Consider the following 18677-nt stretch of genomic DNA (forward strand, 5'->3'; position numbering starts at 1 on the left):
ATTGTGAGACACTAAAATGGCACCACTATTTTGGACAGGAATTTTTAAATGGTGACTTGGAGCTGCTTGCTCTCAGCTGGGGAGGGACAACAGTGCTGGAGGGGGGCCTGTGGAGGGCATAGGGCTGCTTTAAACCTGGAACTACCCCTAGGATTTACGACTAGGAAAAATATCTGGAGTCGTTGGTAAGCTGCTGCCACTGCCAACCAGAGTTGACAGTACTGGCCTAGATATACTTTGTCTGCATATAAGACAGGTTCATGTGTTCATATTTGCCACATGAATCACCTACAAGTTGAGAAGGATTTTCCTTGGCATGGTGTGTCATGCCAACCAAACAGTTTTAGTAATGCACAGTTGCCTGGTGATTTTATATATATTTTTAATTAAACAAAATTAAAGGAGAACAGTGCATTCTGAAAGAGCTGTTTACCGCATTTTTTGCTCTATAAGACTCACTTTTTCCCTCCTAAAAAGTAAGGGGAAATGTGTCTGCGTCTTATGGAGCGAATGCAGGCTGCACAGCTATCACAGAAGCCAGAACAGCAAGAGGGATTGCTGCTTTCACTGCACAGCGATCCCTCTTGCTGTTCTGGCTTCTGAGATTCAGAATATATTTTTTTCTTGTTTTCCTCCTCCAAAAACTAGGTTTCGTCTTGTGGTCTGGAGTGGGCACATTTCCAGCTCCCCTCTCTGGTTCCCTATGGTAGCCAGTGATATCAAGAACTACTCCCAGTATAAAAGAAAGAAATGTTCGTAGTAAACTTGCTGCAAGACATATTTCTAGACATATCTCAGGAGGTAGAGCTAGGAGCTGCCAGTGCTCAGACTTCAAAGCTCTGCCTTTATAAATGTTGCAGATCTCAGCCAACCTGCAGATAATAGCATCGGTGGAAATAGTGTTAGCAGCAGCTTTCTGAATAGTGGCAATGTGTGTGTGTGTGTGTGTGTGTATAAATTAAATCATGGCAGGGAAATGCAGCTTAAAAGATCTCAAGCTTGAGAAACGTATATTGAATCTCCTTCCATCTTTTAATGCATGCATTCTCAAATCATGGTCTTGAAGTGTTACAGATCAGTGCCATTTTATAATGGCTTCTTTAAAAAAAACCCTCCCATTTCATACTGCTGTGATATTAAAATACTCAGGGTTAATCTCCAGACCGATTTTCTGTCATATTCAAACTTTAAGCTAGTTTTAATCTTATTAGAGTTAGATTCTGTACTATATTGTACAGAATATAGTACAGTTGTTCTTTCATTCAGTCATATTATGGATGACACAGGCAGTGTACCCCTATTTAGGTATTAGCCCCTCATGTGATTACAATCACTTAATGGGAGAATGAGGTCCTGCTCAATGGCTTCCTCTTGGCTCATCCACTTAAAATGCATGAAGAGCAGGTAGGAGCAGGCCAATGAGTGGGTACTTGCTTTGTCTCTCATGTGATTGCATGAACAGGGCTTGTGTCCTTTCTAAATGGTTACACCAGGTTCGATGTAGTTGGAATGCTTTCTCTTTTTGGCTTTGTTAACTTTTGTTGTTGGCATCTTAAGACACAATGGAGTGTGCCTCCAGGGGTGAAATCAAACTGCTGTGTTAGCAGCACCTGGCACCTCCCTGGGGCGCAAGCTTGGGCAGTGTGTACAGAGGTCCTGGGCTCCCCAGACAAACAAGACTCCCCTCCTAGCCTCACTGATGTGGTCAAAAGGAAAGCAGAGCAATACATTTGGCACCAGTTGGGCTGCAGGAGTTGCCAGAAGTCATAAAAAGTGCCATCAAACCATGTTAGGGACTCCACTTTGGTTTAGCCTTCTTTTTAAAACATATCTCACAAGGCAGTGGAGATTTAGTAGCAGCATTTTCCTTCTCCTAGGCGGGCTACCTTCCCAGGTTGACAAAACCCATTAGCCCCTCAATTCCCTCTACAGTACATGCAGAAACCGTCTTCTTGACTGTTGGACCCACTATTGGTCTCATCCACTCAACCCACCAGAACCCATCTTTGTATGCAAGGAAGTCCCTAACCCAGCAAGGGTTTGAAACTCATTGGCTACCCTCACCTGGTTTAGCCAACCAGTATAAACTGTTTCCGGGGTGTGGTCACTGTCACTTGCTGACAGCATCTAGGAGCCACAGGTGAGAGCTGAATGCAGAGCGGGGACCAAAGGTGGACAAACTACCCCAGAAGGAGCATGACGTGTCCCCCACCAGTGGTACTACCCCTCCCCTAACACCCTATTTGTTAACATTGCCTTCCCAATACAGTGGTACCTCGGGTTAAGAACTTAATTCGTTCTGGAGGTCCATTCTTAACCTGAAACTGTTGTTAACCTGAGGTACCACTTTAGCTAATGGAACCTCCCACTGCCACCGCACCGCCGCCACACGATTTCTGTTCTCATCCTGAAGCAAAGTTCTTAACCCGAAGTACTATTTCTGGGTTAGCGGCGTCTGTAACCTGAGGTACCACTGTATCTCATAAAATACCTTCTTTCACTTCCTTAGTAAAAAATAACTCCAGCAAAATTGAGTTTGGGATCTTTTATTACCCTGTGCAAGAAGGCAGGGCCAGCCCACACATGAGACAAGGTGAGGCAACTGCCTCGGTCAGCAGAATCCACAGGGGTGGAAGTACTGGCCTCCTAGGAATGTATCACCTGCTGCTGCCACTGTAGTGGTAGCAATGGCTGTGGTGCACTCCTTGGAGACTGGATCTACCACCTCGTCAGCAGTCCTGCTCCCTCCATCTCTTGTCAAATAGGAGGCACTGTTGGTCTCCTCCCAACTCTAGGGGAGGAAATGGTGGGGACTGTACTCTAAGGTCTCCTGTGCTCTTCTGCACCCATCCATTGTGATTCAGAGTGTGCCCCTTTCCTTCTTGCAATGTCCTCTGATTCCCACTTCAACTGCTGGTTGATGCGATTCCCTTCCCCTGGTTTCTGATGTAGATCTTCACTCACCCCCCTTTTTCTTTGCTGGACAGGGGACACCATTTTCTGATTCAGCTCAGGTTCCCAAATGCTTGGGGCCAGGCCTGCAAGTAGAGCAAATAAAGCTATGAGCAGTTTCACTTCTGAATATAAATGCAGTATTCCCCAAAAGGGACTAGATTATTCAAAGGACTATAAATGGATTTTGGGGCAATACACACACCAATACCAAACTAACAAGTTCTGTGTGAATGTAGTGTTAATGGAGGTTTGGTAAATGGACTGTACTTTGTTTAGATGTGCAGAAGAAAAATAACAGATGGAGCAACTGTCTCTTAATCTCCAAAAGGCAAACATTTCTCACTGTGAGCAATATCTGCCAGGCCATTGACGTCATCTTATTCAAATCCTCATCTGTAAGCTCCAAGCACTCTTGAAGCAGTTCCAAGCTGCTGCTTGTTCTTCTTCTATGATCACTCATAGCCAAGTAAGATTGTCTTCCATGAACACAGCCTTAAGAGTGAGTCTGTAAGTGACTTTGGAAGCCAATTCTGGATCCATATGTCCTTCCACAGTGGGGACATAGTTTTCTGCCTTGGAATTGATCACTGTGAGGGTTTGCCAAACGTGCCTTCCTCTTAGCACCTTTCTCCCTTACGTCCTGAGTTCAAACGTCTTCAAAACCCATGACAGCTTTGGTAAGGGCTCTTCTCCAGTTGGAGCGCTTGCAGGCCAGTGTTTCCTAATTGTCAGTGTTTATACTACATTTTTTTAGATTTGCCTTGACAGAGTCTTTAAACCTCTTTTGTTGACCACTAGCATTACGCTTTCCATTTTTAAGTTCAGAATAGAGTAGTTGCTTTGGAAGATGATAATCAGGCATCCGAACAACATGACCAGTCCATCAAAGTTGATGTTGAAGAATAATTGCTTTGACACTGGTGATCTTTGCTTTTTCTAGTACACTGGCATTAGTTCGCCTGTCTTTTCAAGTGATGTGTAAATGTTTTTGGAGACATTGCTGATGGAATCTTTCAAGGAGTTGGAGATGGCATTTATAAGTGGTAGTATAATAGCTTTGTAAACAAGCATTTTGGTTTCCCTGTGAATGTCCCAGTCCTCAAATACTCTGCACTTCAATTGTGACAAAGCTGCACTCGCAGAGCTCAGGCTGGATTTGCTGGATTTTGGCATCAATGTTGGCCCTTATGGTATATGAGAAGTGATTGACAATTTCCAATGTTATAACATTGAGTTGGATTTGTGGCACTGCAGAGGTGTTGTTTTGTATTTGTTGGTGCAGCACTTTGGTTTTTTGGATGTTGAGCAATAGGCCAAACTTTAAGCTTCTGCAAAGATACTTAGGATGGTTTGGAGGACATCCTCTGAGTGTGCACACACTACGTTGTCATCAGCATACTGAAGCTCTATGACAGAAGTTACGGTAACCTTACTCTTTGCTTTCAGCCTACTCAGATTAAAGAGCTTTCCATCTGTTCAATGTATGATTTCTACTCCGGAGGGGAGTTTCCCTTTGACAAAGTGTAGGATCATGGCAATGAAAATCATACATTGGGGCGATAAGACAACTGTGTTTAACACCTGATCCCACTGTGAATGGTTCATTTTGAGAGCCATTGTTATCTGTGATTGTTGCTGCCATATTATCATGGAGGTTTGAGTTGTGAAAATCATGCCCACTGTCCCCCTAGATATTGTTAGGAGATGGTTTGCTAAGATCCTTGCAAGAATGTTGCCGGCTGCAGCTAATAAAGAGATGCTTTGATAGTTTCCACAATCTGTTCTATCACCTTTTTAAAAAAATATTGATAATTTTGGCATCCCAAAAGTCTGCTAGGATTTCCTCGCTCTCCCAGATTTTTTTGATGAGCTTGTGAAGTTGTTGTATAAATTCAATTCCACCCACTTCAAAGACTTCAGCAGGTATCCCATCAGGTCCACTGGCTTTGTGTTTTTCATTTGGTTAATATCTGTGCACAACTCTCCCAGATTTGGAGATACTACAAGCTCGTCTCTAATTTGTTTTTGCAGAATTTGTGAGAGGACCTCAGCAGCTACAGGGGAGTCACAGTTAAGGAGATACTGGTTATGTTCTTTCCAGCACAGTGCAATAGCTTTTTTATCTTTTAGAAGTGTGGTACTGTCTGTTGAGCATAGGGAACATTTGCCATGAGGTATTGGCCTGTAGATGATCTTTGTGGCTTTAAATAAACTTTGTGAATCATGAGTGTTGGCTAAGTGCTGGATCTCTTGAGCTTTTTTATCCACCAGGTGTTCTTTAGTTCTCTGGTTCTTCTTTGAACCTCAGCCTTAGCTTTGGCATATGTTTTCTTCTTAGTGGCACTGTTTCTATCTCTTTGCCAGATCTGAAAGGCCTTCCTTTTCTTGTCGATAATGCATTCAATCTCACTATCATCCTGGTGTTTCATGGTTTGGTATCCAATAGTTTGTTCAGAGGCTGCAGTAATGGATGTTTTTAGCTAGGTCCAGTGTTCCATGATGTTATCAGGGAACTCCAAAAGCAGATAGTCCTTAAGAGTCATTTGGAAGCCATCCCACTTAATAGGTTCTTGAAGGGCTTGAGTGCTCATTTTGTGCCTTGGTTTCGTTCCTTGAAACCTTTGTTGAGGTCTAACCTTGATAGCCATCTTGGAACATATTAATCAGTGATCTGCCCAGCAGTCATTGCCACTTGTCATAGCTCTGGTAAGGAGCACATCATGGCAATCTTCAGCTTGGACAATTACATAGTCTAAGAGATGCCAGTGGTTTGACCGAGGCTGCCTACATGAGGTTTTAAATTTGTATTTTGTCAAGAGTGTGTTGGTAATAACAAGGTAGCGTGCTGCACATCTAGTGAAAAGTAAGATTATGTTCTGGTTGCTGTTGCCAATTTCTTCTTTCCCAATAGCCCCAGGCCACAGATCCAAATCTTGCCCAACTATTGTGTTAAAATTCATTCCTTGAGTCAGAACGACTGAATCTGTATCCACCACCTATGTGCCAGTTCATGACAAGGTCTTCCAGATTTCACTGTCCTGCCCCCGTTACTATTTGCCGATCGCCATGGCACGTTTTTTATTTTGGGTTTGGGTCGCAGTTTTGAAAGACACCTGTGCATGAATTTGTTTTATGTGTGTAGGTCAGTGCACGCTGACCAACGCACCGTCTTCGCAGTAAGGCTCTATTCCAATGGCATGAGTATCACAATGACTGGTAGATTATTATCTGCTGCTGCCTTCATCCGCCTTTGTATGTTACAGCCGTTGTAACATACCGTGGGTTATCTTCCACCTATTCTGCCATCGAGGACTTCTTGGAACATTCTTTGTCTAGCTCCTCCCCTTTGACTTTACCGCCTTGGGTGACCCTGCTGGGAGTACGATACTCCCGACGGCTTCACTCACAAGGGTCATAGAAACGTGCAAGCCCACTCACCATGACAAGGTGATGATCCAGTGAGTGAGAATTCCAAGCATGCCTTCCTGGCAGTCCGCAATTGTAGAACAGAATGCTATAGTTTGGCACAAGGTAGCAAAAGAGAAAGGTATCTGGTTCCTGGTCAGAATCCACTGATGGAAAATTTCTGAAGAATGATGCTGGGGCTTGATGCATCTATCAAAGCACCTTATTTTATCCATGACCAGGACACAGCCCCAAATAGATGATAAAATGGTAGTCCTCATCTCTGCTTCATAAGTCCCTTTACTCCTCCCTTTGCAGTTTAAGCAATCAGACCAGAAAGTCCTAGTTCAGACAAAATGAGAAATAGAGGACTTATTGTCAGACATTATGGCAAACACAGGTTAGTTTTACACTACAGTGCACTTGAAGCCAAGGCTCAAGCAGGTTTATTCACATGGTGTTAAATTATGATTTAGCATTACATTTGAACAAGTCAACAGTGTTTTCTCAGAATGTCCCCATCCCCCCCAACATTAATGCTGTTTTTTTTATATTTTGCAATACCCATATCATAGTTATGCTATTACCTCAACCTGTGATACTGGAACGTTCGTTACTAACAATATTTGGTTATTTAGTGTTCATTAAAATGGGCTAGAGTGACTACTCTTTACTGTGGTAAGGATAATTTCTACACAGGATATATGACTTAAGGACAAGGCTTAGAGCAATAATAATGGATCCCATTAATTGTATCAGGGTAAAAGAACAGCAAGAAAAATTTGAGAAGAAATGGTTTTCACTTACATAATATTTGAATGAGCAATCATATGTTGATATTACTGCAAATTTTCTTTCTTCATTGATCTGATTTTTAATTATACATATAAGTATACCTTATGTTGCTAATTTTCACAACATTAATACCTTTTGAATGGCCCTAAACACAGCAGGTGGCACTGTGGTCTAAACCACAGAGCCTAGGGCTTGCTGATCAGAAGGTCAGTGGTTTGAATCCCTGCGACAGGTTGAGCTCCCATTGCTTGGTCCCTACTCCTGCCAACCTAGCAGTTTGAAAACACGTCAAAGTGCAAGTAGATAAATAGGTACCACTCTGGTGGGAAGGTAAACGGCATTTCCGTGCACTGCTCTGATTCACCAGAAGCGGCTTAGTCATGCTGGCCACATGACCCGGAAGCTGTACGCCGGCTCCCTCAGCCAGGAAAGCGAGATGAGCGCCCCAACACCAGAGTCATCCATGACTGGACCTAATAGTCAGGGGTCCCTTTACCTTTAAACAATCTTAACTGCTACCTCTCTACATTTCCTGTGATTTTTATCAGGTCATTAAATATTGTACAAATATGTGTTATTATTGTGACCAATGGTTGATTAAACAATAAGAAAATAAATCATGTTTGCATATAGGGACTTGCATATCTTGTTTCAAGATACTGAACACACATATATTTCCTAAAAGGTTTTAAAAACTTTTTAGGTTGGGATGGAGAAACTACAAATGTCTAAGTCTATGATGGGGAACTGTCTTTTGTGCAGGTAAAGGGAAGTAGAAAATAAAACTTCTAAGGCAAAACCTTTAACAGAAAAGGAAGCTGACGTGTGTGACTTGGTTTGCTACTGCTTACTGTAAGTGGGACAAACTGTTTTGGCACGGTGATGTGTTGGAACTGAGCTGCCCCTGGATGCTTTCATGACACAGGAAGTTTGCCACCAGCATAAAAGGAACAACAATGTTTGGATAACTGTCCTGGTGTTCTGAAATTGGCTTGGCAAGCAGAACTTGACATTTGCTTGGAAGTGAACAATACCTACCCCTGTGCTGGACTTTTCCACCATCCAGAACACAGCATAGTATGCATCTTCTAATATTAAACTGTTTTTCCACAAGCCAGCACATTTTGGATCATATATTATTCAGTCATTTATTATCACTTAACATGAGAACTAACCTGAAAAGTTGGCATGCTATCTGTGGTTTCTATTGCTTTATGGCTATTTCATCATATATGTGTAAGTCTTTTTATAGAGTCAGGGTTTTCTACTGCATATTCGAGTTAAAATATTTAGGAATGACATTTAAACTCTAGTTTAAAATGTAGGGCTTGTGGAATAAATAAACTATGTTTTTTAAAAAAAATAATCATGTTAAACTATGCTAAATGTTATGAAATATGTCAGAAATTCAGTGGATAGCATTTATTGCCAATTCTTAATGTTTTTGGAGGTCAGAATTGACTGTTCATGAAGAAGTACCAAATTTCATCCTCATATTCATGGTTCCTTGGCCACTGTCGACCTTCAAAGCCACTCTGATGACAGCAATATTTGAAATTTACCCAAAATCTCAAGAATTGTCAAGTAAATTTAATATGTGATTTACAGTGTGCTTCTCATTCTCATAATGGGGTGGCTGTGGAAATCACAGTGCAGTTTAAGTTCTACTTGCAGCCGTTCCACTGAAATGTTCCCAAGTTAGTTAAACTAGCTAAATGATGGAATTCACTCTGACAAGAAATAGTGATTGTCACCAACTTACATAAGTAGTTTTACGTTTATCTTTGAACTGAAGCAACCAATTATGACAATGAAACTATATAAGTGAGAAGTCTTGAAGACAGTGGTAGACCAACAAGATGAGCTACATTATTTTGCAATTGTAGTGTTAATTATATAAATAATCATAATGGAACTAACACAAGTTTGATAGAATGAGATCACTCTTTCAAAACACTAATATCTGCCCCTGCCTGAATTTTTCTTTGGTAATGACAACTGACACATCCAGGTCATAAAACTTGTTGTGAAGCTATGTGTGGCAAATATTTAAATGACTGGACTTCAATATATATGATAGATATGCAGCCCAATTTATATGGGTGGCAAATCACAGCTTGAATTCTGACTCTCAGATATACCATATTCATTTCAAGGTTGGGTTTATTTATATATTTTATTATATAGATTTATATCTAAACAAAGTGGGTGCAGTTATTAAGCATTTTGGAGCAAGGGCACACCAGTATGCTGATGACACTTGGCTCTACTTCTCCATAACATCTGAATCAGGAGAGACTGAAAGCTTTGTACTAATGTCTGGATGCAGTGGTGGACTGGAGGAACACCAATAAACTGTGCTTGAATTATGGGAACATGGGGGCTCTTTGAGTCAGTGATTCCTGTGTTCAGGAAATTGGCAAGTTACCTGTTTTGGATGGGGCTGCAGTCCCTCTGAAGGACTAAGTGCATAGTTTGGGGGAGGGGGTACTCAGGTGTGCATGTTTGTTACTAGAGGTCCAAGTGTCCTCTGTGTTGGGATACTGCCAGGGAGACAAAGTCCATCATGACTCCACGTCGTCTCCATTGCGATCCATCGATCTCCTGTAGATACAGTATCAGCAATTAGCGACACGAGCTCCAGAAATAGCTTGCCACATTCCTGAGCTGATGCACGCTCTATCAGCAGAATTCACACAGCGAAAGATGCACTCAGAAGAGCATTATTTACAAGTTTATTCAGCGTTGGTCAGAACAAAGAAAACATGACTGCCTGCTTCGGTGTCTCAGGCACAGAGAGAAACGAAAGCATAGACACAGCAGAAATATCCTGTGAACAGGAAATACGCAGGCTGTGACACAAACATCCTGCTCCCTTTTAAGGTGGAACGGAAATATCCTAACACTCTGTGGCTAGGAGTGCCTTTTACCAGCTTCATCTGGTTTGCCAACTATGGCAGTCCCTGTACAGGGATTGCCTGAGCACTGCGGTCCATGCACTGTTAACCTCTTGGCTACACTACTGCTATGTGCTTTATGTGGGGCTGCCCTTGGGTCTGGTTCAGAAGTTCCAGCTGATGGCTAGATTGCTGATGGCAGCTTCTGGTCAAGAACATATGGCACCATTGTTAAAACATAACTACATTGCCTACCCATCTGCTACCAAGTCAGGTTCAAGGTCCTTGGATTGATTTGCAAAGCCTTGAATAATTTGGGCCCAGGAAATCTCAAGGATTGCCTGAAGCCTTATATGCCAGCTCAATCACTGAAGATCATTTGCAGGAGCATTTTTGTCATTACCCAAGTTGGTGAGGCTCGTTTGACAACAACGTGAAACCAAGCTTTTAGTGTCATTTGCCCAGTCCTGTGAAACACTGCCAATAGAGATTCAGTGGGCACCTTATGTGCCAGCTTTTAAATGCCTGCTGAAAACCTTTCTATTCTATCAGGCCTATGCAGGCAATTAAAAGTACCTTCTCCACAATGGTCTATTGATGTTTGTTTCTAATTTCTTTTTTATTTTAACCAGTTTTTAACATTTTATTGTGTTATTGTTTGGTTTTATGTTTTTATATTGTTGTGAGCCATTGTGGTACATATTTTTATGATACAGTGAACTGTATTTTTTTTTAAAAAAAACAAAAAACTAAATATACCTCTTAATCAAGAAATATCTAAGAATGAATTAGGATTGGGATCCTCTAGATTCAGTGATTTGCAAAAAAACAAAACCACCAAATGTGATCACACTGCAGAGATGTGTAGAATACTAAAAATGGAAAGAGAAAGGAGGTATTATCTATGCTTGGTATCATATAAGCATCTACTGCCCCACTTCTCAGATATATTCTTCAACTTGCACAAAAATCTTTGCACGCTGGTGCATCTTAACTTTGTCCATAGAGCTGGTGTACTATTCAATAAAAACTATTGTAATAAGTTAAATTGTTATATGTAATATGCTCCACATTTGTGAGCTTTTGTAAATAAATGACTACATAGTTGAAATTAATAGCAAATCTCCAGGTGACAACAAACTGCTCTGTGTGTAAGAGAGGGGAGCATTCACATGGTGATTGTATAGATCTGTACAATCTATTCATTCTTCCTATAGTCTACTATAAGGCAAGATAAAGACATGGACGCTGATCCCATTTTTATTACTGATAGGTGTCATAAATGAATCTCTCATGACTGTAGAGGCCATTAAGTGTGTCTCTATTTTTTTCAGACACATGTGAACCCATTGATTATATATGAAGAGGTCTTATAAAAAGTAAAATTAAGGAAAACTGGAGCAGCTATTGCATCTATGAGTGTATTGTTGTCTATATGTACCACATAGCTGTACCCTAAAAACAGTCCTTAAAGTGATCCTATATTTTCACCAACCCCTGGGGTTAAGTGCTGTGTGCAATATTCTTGATGTAGATATTTAATAGTGGATTGTATCCTTATGAATTTTGCTTAAACTTTCAATGGTAACTGAGGTGAGCTACGCAAGTCTTCTTGATGCAATGCACAGCACTCTTTTCTAGTTGTTTAATGATACCTTTACAGTTTTCTGTAAATTGACATCTTTTTAGATAATCGCTTGAATAACCTGATCATAAAATGTTGGTAAGGAATTTTAAATTGATTCTGCTTGACAATTAAAAAGAGAGTATGGTATATTTGCATCTGACTTGCAGAATCCAAATTTTTGTCATTTTCTGTCAAAGCAGCATCAAAACAAACAAACAAAATGCCATTTTAAAGTATTCCAAAAAGAAATGCTGCTCAAGATTCACAGTTTTGTGTAGACATTGTAGAAGCTAATAAGTCCTTCCATATCTATTGACCCCTTTCTTCGTAGGACTTGTAGCTCAGGAAAATAATGGCTAGAGAATGATAAGGAAGTGAGAAAGAGGTCAAACTATTAATTAAATAAGAAGTCTAGGAAATACAAATGCATTAAGGTTTAAAACCAAGTCACAAATACTAGTACTGCAAATCAACTAGAGACCTGGATTGTTCTTCCCTTCTATCTTGCAGCTGCCTTCTGCTCCAATTTGTATTGTTTATTCATTGGATGAAAGAGATTTTTTAAAGCATTCCTAACAGAAGCAAGTGACGGGTTTTTAAAAGGCACCCTGTTCAAGAGTTGCTAGGAAACACGCCATCTAGAAAAAAGAATCTCCTACTGAGTTTGTCCTCGTAGGGAAAAGTTGTGTTGGGTTTTTGTATGTGTAAAGTGTTATGCTATGACCTTGCTTTGAGAGCCTTAGAATAATCTGTAGATGTAGGATTTCAGAATCTTATTTGCAAGAGTTTGTGAAAGCAATTTTCATAAAAAGTACTTTGTAATAGTGGATATTTGAAATTATGTCATTGTTCCAAAGAAACACAGAACATCATACATGGATTTATTTCACATTATCCTTCTCCTGTGAGATGCATCATGATTGGGTCCTTGGTCAACCACTTGACTTTCATTGGCCTGGATGGATTTTCATTTGTTTCACACTCTGCCAAAGGAAACCCCAAATTATCTGCCAGTACTGCAGATTTGTTCCTGAGCAGGTCTCAGTGCTCAAAACCTGTAACCCTGGGATGCAAAAAGTGTCCAAATAATGAATGACATTAGCCAGCCTAGTTCACTGCTTGACAACCTACTCCAGGAAGGCAGCACAAGAAATCAAACAGGACAGTTCCCTGTCAATATAGAACTTACCTTTGATAGAACAGGAGGTGAAAGTTCAAAGGCTTACTTGAAAAAAGCAAATTTTACATGACATTTACTCATGAAATACCATCTTCCACCACACTGTGCATATGGTGCTGTCAAGGGAAGCATATGAAACAGAGCAAAGCTCACTTTCACATTGGATAGCAATACTTACCAAATTATCTGTAGGTATAAAAGTTGATGAATAAATCTAAACTCTATCACCACCTTTGATGTCATTGGAGGATCATCAGAAGGTCCTGTCACCCAGCCATCAACCACTTCCTTTCTATTTTTCCCCTCACTAGCCATTCCATGCCCCCAATTAATTTAAGACTGCTTAAAATAAGTAGGTGGTGAGGACCCTGATAAGTGATCCAGAACCCAAACTTAAACCTATCAATGAAATGAACTGCATTCTCCTTGCTCAAGTGGAATGCCAGCACTTAAAAGTTTATGTCATGGTAATGTGATTTCAGATTTGATGCCAGAATTATCCGTTTCCAAGATTTAACAACATTTTAATTCATTGGCTCCAAAGTCGCCCCCAAATGTTGGGTTATGGCCAGATAACCATATCTTAGAAGTCTTTAATGCAATAGAATTTATTATTCTCTATTCTTTTTTATGATCAGCTATTTCCCATGATTTGAAGGTCAGCGTCCTTGAGAATAAACATACTTGTGAAGATGAAGCTGCAGCCCTTGACCAGTCATTTTGCTGCAATTTGTTCCATTTTCTGCCTGGCAGGTAAGATGATCCCTGCATTTAATCAGTTAACCAGTAAATGTAATGCCATTGGTATCTGAGCTACGAAGCTAGAGCAAAACACAGGGTTAATTATTGTCACTTGGCAAGTTATTTAATTTTCATTTTGCTTTCATAATTTGTGTCATTTGTCTTTCTGTTTTTATTAAGTACTAAAATCCAAGTGGCCTTAATTAGGACCCAGCTTTTTCCTATTTCATCCCTGATTTTCTTTGGATTGGAAGCCAAACCAGGAAAGGGGGGGGGGGATAGTATATGGCTGTAATAAAATGAGGAGTTCATAGTGATTTTTGTTTTGTTTTGATTAGGCAATAATGCCTAATCAGTAATGCTTATTTATTATGGGTTGTATTCAACTGTGTTTTAATGGTCCTAACTTAGCCATGTTTGTTTATCTCAGTGGGTTTATTCTGAGTAAAGCTTTGCTGAGTACAGCCACCCTATGAATAAACAAATTCTGCAAAATACACAAAGGCAAAAACAGCTTCTAGAGGAGTAGCTGTGTTGGTCTGCTGCAGCAAAAACATCAAAAAGATATGTAGCTTCTCAAAGACTATCAGATTTATTATGGCATTGTGTTTTCATGCACTTGAGCCCACTACCTGTATCTAAAATGAACTCTAAAAAGAAGCACATATTGTAGCAGAGGCATTCATTATTAAAATGCTACAAGGCTCTTTGTTATAACTGGGAAGGAAATAAAGATAAACTTGACCTTGAAAATTAGTGAGCTGTCTTTATTGACTAATGTTTTAAGTCTTAAATGCTCGTGAATTACTTGTAGCAGATAATAAAATTAAACATTTAAATATTTAAAAGCAGGAGCAGATTATTATTATAGGATCTGCTATTGTTCCCAGTGAAGTTATAGAGCTAGTGTCACCACTTCTGGTAATTTCTTATAACTGCTTTGATTGAAATATGTGCCCTTTGAAACAACACAGTATGTGGCAATGATGCAGGAGAAGGATAGTCTTCATAGCACTAGCAAAGTAGCGTCTGAAAGGAATTATTCTGAAAACTTCCAGATCAATCTGGAAATATGGATTTGGAGACTTAGCTCTAATTTTCTCTCCGTTGGTTAATATTTCTAATTGAATATAAACATTTGCAAGTAGATATATTTATCATTTGCATTGTTCAGCCTGGGACCCAAAATTAACACACTTAGCGGCAGAGAAATAGTGACACGCCAATTTATCATCCCAGCCATAATAGTTTGTGCTTTTTGGCTGCTGCTTTTTAAAGGATCTTTTCAGAGAAGCAGCGAACTGCTGTCCCTAACAGAAAGAATCTAAGAAACCTCTGTGCATGCACAGAACTTTGAATCTCAGCCAAAAATTGTGGTTGAATGAAACAATATTTGGATTTGAGAACCATACCTGTGCTAAGAACAGGCATAGGCAAACTCTGCCCTTCAGATGTTTTGGGACTACAATTCCCATCATCCCTGACCACTGGTCCTGTTAGCGAGGGATGATGGGAATTGTAGTCCCAAATTATCTGGAGAGCCAAGTTTGCCTATGCCTGGCTAGGAATTTAGGCTGCAATCCTATGCACAGTCAACCTTTGGAGTTAGCACTATTGAAAACAGTAGGACTGACTGCTGCTTTTGCAGGCCATGGAGAAACCATGTCTCTTTCTCATGCTTCCCATCCCTTCTCCCTCTTGCCCCATTGCAAGAGAATATTAAAGCAGTCAGATAACTTTATCCCTCCCCCTTTTTTAAAATAAAGACAGCATTTGATTTTAAGTTACTCAGCATTTACTCTTCTTTCATTGAAAATAGGCCTGAGATGCTCGAGTGCTGCTGGAACTCCCGGTGAGTAACATGACAAGTAGGAATTTCTTGGTTTGCTTCTGCAAAGATGCATGTGCATGACCCTGAGTCACCAGAGGGACGTGAGAGAGACAAAAATTATGTGCTGGTGGTTAAGATCTCAGTAACAGAGCTGGTCACCTTTTATATCTGGACCTGGCCCACCCATGAGGCAAGGTGAGGCGAGTGAGATCCACAGGGGCAGCAGATCCCGGTGCAGATCTTTATTCCCCTCTTGTTCCTGATGTAGATCTTCACTCACTCCTTCTTCACTGGCAGGGAGGGGGCACCATTTTGTGGTTCACCTCAGGTGCCAAAATGTCTTGGGCTGGCCCTGATCTGCACCCATGGAATCCCTTTCTACATTTAAAAATAATAATTGCCTAGCTCTAGAAATGTCTGAAAATGCACAGACAGCATCTTGGAAGGTTCTAGAATTTGAGTAATAGTCAGTATAGAACTGACTGCCAAATCACACAGTAATCATTGCATTCTTTCAGACCATTCTTGGCATTTTTAATGTAATAATAGTTCTCATGAAGAAAGCTTCATAAACCCTTTTGGGAAATAATTGTCTCTTTCAACTTTGCTTGCAGTACGTGACATTCATGGAAGTAAAGTCTTTGTAAGAGGTAAGCTGCTACTCTTCAAATGTTCTGATTAAGTTGAAAACAAGACTAAGGAATAAAAAGAGTATGGAAGTATATTCTTGAATAAATAACCCTAAGACTTATGCACCACCAAAATACCAACGATCCACATAAATTGGTGTACATAGTTGATTTATTTAAAATATTCGTATGCTGCTCTTCAGCTATAATGGTTCTCAAAGTGGCTTGCAATAATAATAGAACAGAAATTAAGAGATAGCCAATGAAACTAGAAACAAAAATTGCAGAAACAAGAAAAATAGGTACAATAGTGATACTGTCTATTTTCCAAAATTGTCAGGGAGCATTAAACAGAATCTCATTCCATGAACACAACTTAGTTGAATTCTGCCCTGAGTATTTACTGTCCTCTGAAAGAAGAAGCATGTATGTCAACCTGACTCAAGAAGACAGAATTCTACAGCTTACATGCTACCTGATGTCATATATAATGCAATATGTGGAGCAGGTATAAATATAAGGCACAGACAAAAGGTGTTTTGCGTATGCTGCCACACTGCCAATTGGAGACAGCTGCAAAGCCTTAAGAAAAGCTGTGTAAGATAGTGCTTTGAAAGATGCTTCTGGAGATTGACATTTGCCAAAGTTCCATCTTGTCCAGTGATTTGAAAGGGGCTTCTGAAGACCCCTGCAGCCAAAAAAAGACCACCTGATATCATTGTGATGGCCGGTGCGTGGCTCTGCCCACATGCCAAATATGGTCCATAAGGGGTCTGGGAAGATAACTATCTGTCACTTATGGCTAGGTCCAGTTCTTCATACCTGTATTAAGACAAGCCATGGGTTAGCTTAGTCCAGCACAGAAGGACTAAGGATCAGGAGGAGCGGCAGAACTCTCATGCTCTCAGATTCAAACAGAAACCAGGATTGGCTTCTATGATTCCAGGATGCCCTGCTTAAAACGGGTCAGTTGACAGGTATGCCGTATGATTGGAGTCATTTTGTTCCTGCTATTATTAAATGACTGAGAGTCAGAAATCCTGTTGATATACTTCAAATCCCTTAGAGCTCTTACTAATAGATCCAAATCTATCTTCTGCCCTCCCTTGGAATAGAGAAATATCTGCTTCATGAAAAGAACACAACGGATATTTCAAATATATATTCTGTGTGGAGTTTTTCTAAGGCAACTGCTTTGGAAATAGATATTGTAAAATGGAGGCTGGAATCTTCATCTATTTTTGTCACAAAGCACGTAACATGTGGCGACATTCACAGCTTGCAAGAATGAAACATTATTGCCTCTAAATATAAAGACTATGTGATTATATATGTCCGTTGTATCCTACCAGTGCTGCTGTATTTTGCAAGAATACCTCCTGGAAGCAAATATGGCGCTTGCCTAAGTCAAAGGATAACAAATAAAGCTGTCTGTTAAATTGTAACCATATTCCCAAACACTGGAATATTCTCTTTCATTACTGTAGGTCTGCCAAAGGCAGATGTTTGGTTCTTTTAGAAACAACACCGAGGATATGCTTAAATTCTAATTGACATCAGTTTTTGCAAAAACTGAGCAACCATTGAGAGTTTGGAGGTGGGCATCCTAGTTCCCTACCCTTACTTCTAAGTAGTTCAAGGTTGCCAGGGACAGTATCTTTTAGCCATCAAATGCCCCGGTAAACAGAAATGTTTTAAAGTTATTCCAGAGACACTACACCAGGTAGAGCATTTCACAAATGGGGACCCATCACTGAGAAGGGCCTACACCAGTGGCCAGGGGCGTACGAAGGGGGGTGCATGGGGTGCGGTCCGCCCCAGGGGGTCAGGGGGGTGACAAAATGGTGGACAGCACTAGTCACCACGGGGCCTGCAATGCACATGAGCCACACATCTCGGCACCCGCAGGCTCCATGCTATCCGCCTGCTGCCTCCCCTCCCCCCCAGCTATAGGGTGGCTGCATACCCTGTCCCTATGGGCACTGTGCGCTCTGTCTCATCCCTAGGGATGGCACGGGAAAGCACGGCATGAGGTGCTCAGCACCCATACGGACAGGGCACACTGCAGCACACATAGGGATGACACAGGACGCCGTGCCCCCCGTTCCATCCCTAAGGGAGCCAGGCATCCCACCCCTATGGGCACCGCACCCTGCCCCGCCCCTATGGGTGGTTTGCCCCATCCCTGGGCATCCTGCACCAGGTGCCCGAGAGCCTTCCTCCGCCGCTGCCAGTGGTCGTCTCCTGCTGATCTTTTTGAAACTTTAAAATCTGTTAATTTTCCATTTTGTTTTCGGCTGTGACAGCTGCACTGGTTGCTTCAAAGCCCCAGACAGCTTAGGGCAAAGTTATCATAGGGATTACATCCTCCCATAACCATCAGATCAGCATGTGAGGTCCTCCTCTGTGTCCCACCTAGGGTTAAAGCATGTGTCATCTTATTGATTTCATTATGCACACTCCTCAGAGAAGTTTATAAATAAATTTCTAAATAAATAAAAATAAGTTTTAGTGAGATGAGAGATGGAGGGCCATCTCAGTGGCTGCACTCAAATTGTGGAATACTTTGTCCTGTGAAGTGCAAGCAACCTCTTATCTCGCTGCTTTTCACTGTTAT

At 40.9% G+C, this 18677-nt stretch overlaps 1 protein-coding gene across 4 annotated transcripts in view; it reads left to right on the top strand.

The window, feature by feature from the left end:
* CNTN1 (contactin 1) overlaps positions 1-18677 on the top strand; it is a 150886-nt gene that overhangs the window by 85360 nt on the left and 46849 nt on the right. For all 4 annotated transcript variants that reach the window (XM_083399505.1, XM_083399504.1, XM_083399506.1 and 1 more), the window contains 3 exons: positions 13498-13612; positions 15420-15452; positions 16046-16081. In XM_083399505.1, coding sequence (XP_083255631.1) covers positions 13552-13612; positions 15420-15452; positions 16046-16081 — 130 coding nt within the window. In that variant the 5' untranslated portion in view covers positions 13498-13551. The remainder of the gene's footprint in view (positions 1-13497; positions 13613-15419; positions 15453-16045; positions 16082-18677) is intronic.

This window comes from Podarcis tiliguerta (assembly GCF_965153285.1).
Source record: "Podarcis tiliguerta genome assembly, chromosome: 10".
In the NCBI taxonomy this organism is placed as follows: Eukaryota; Metazoa; Chordata; class Lepidosauria; order Squamata; family Lacertidae; genus Podarcis; species Podarcis tiliguerta.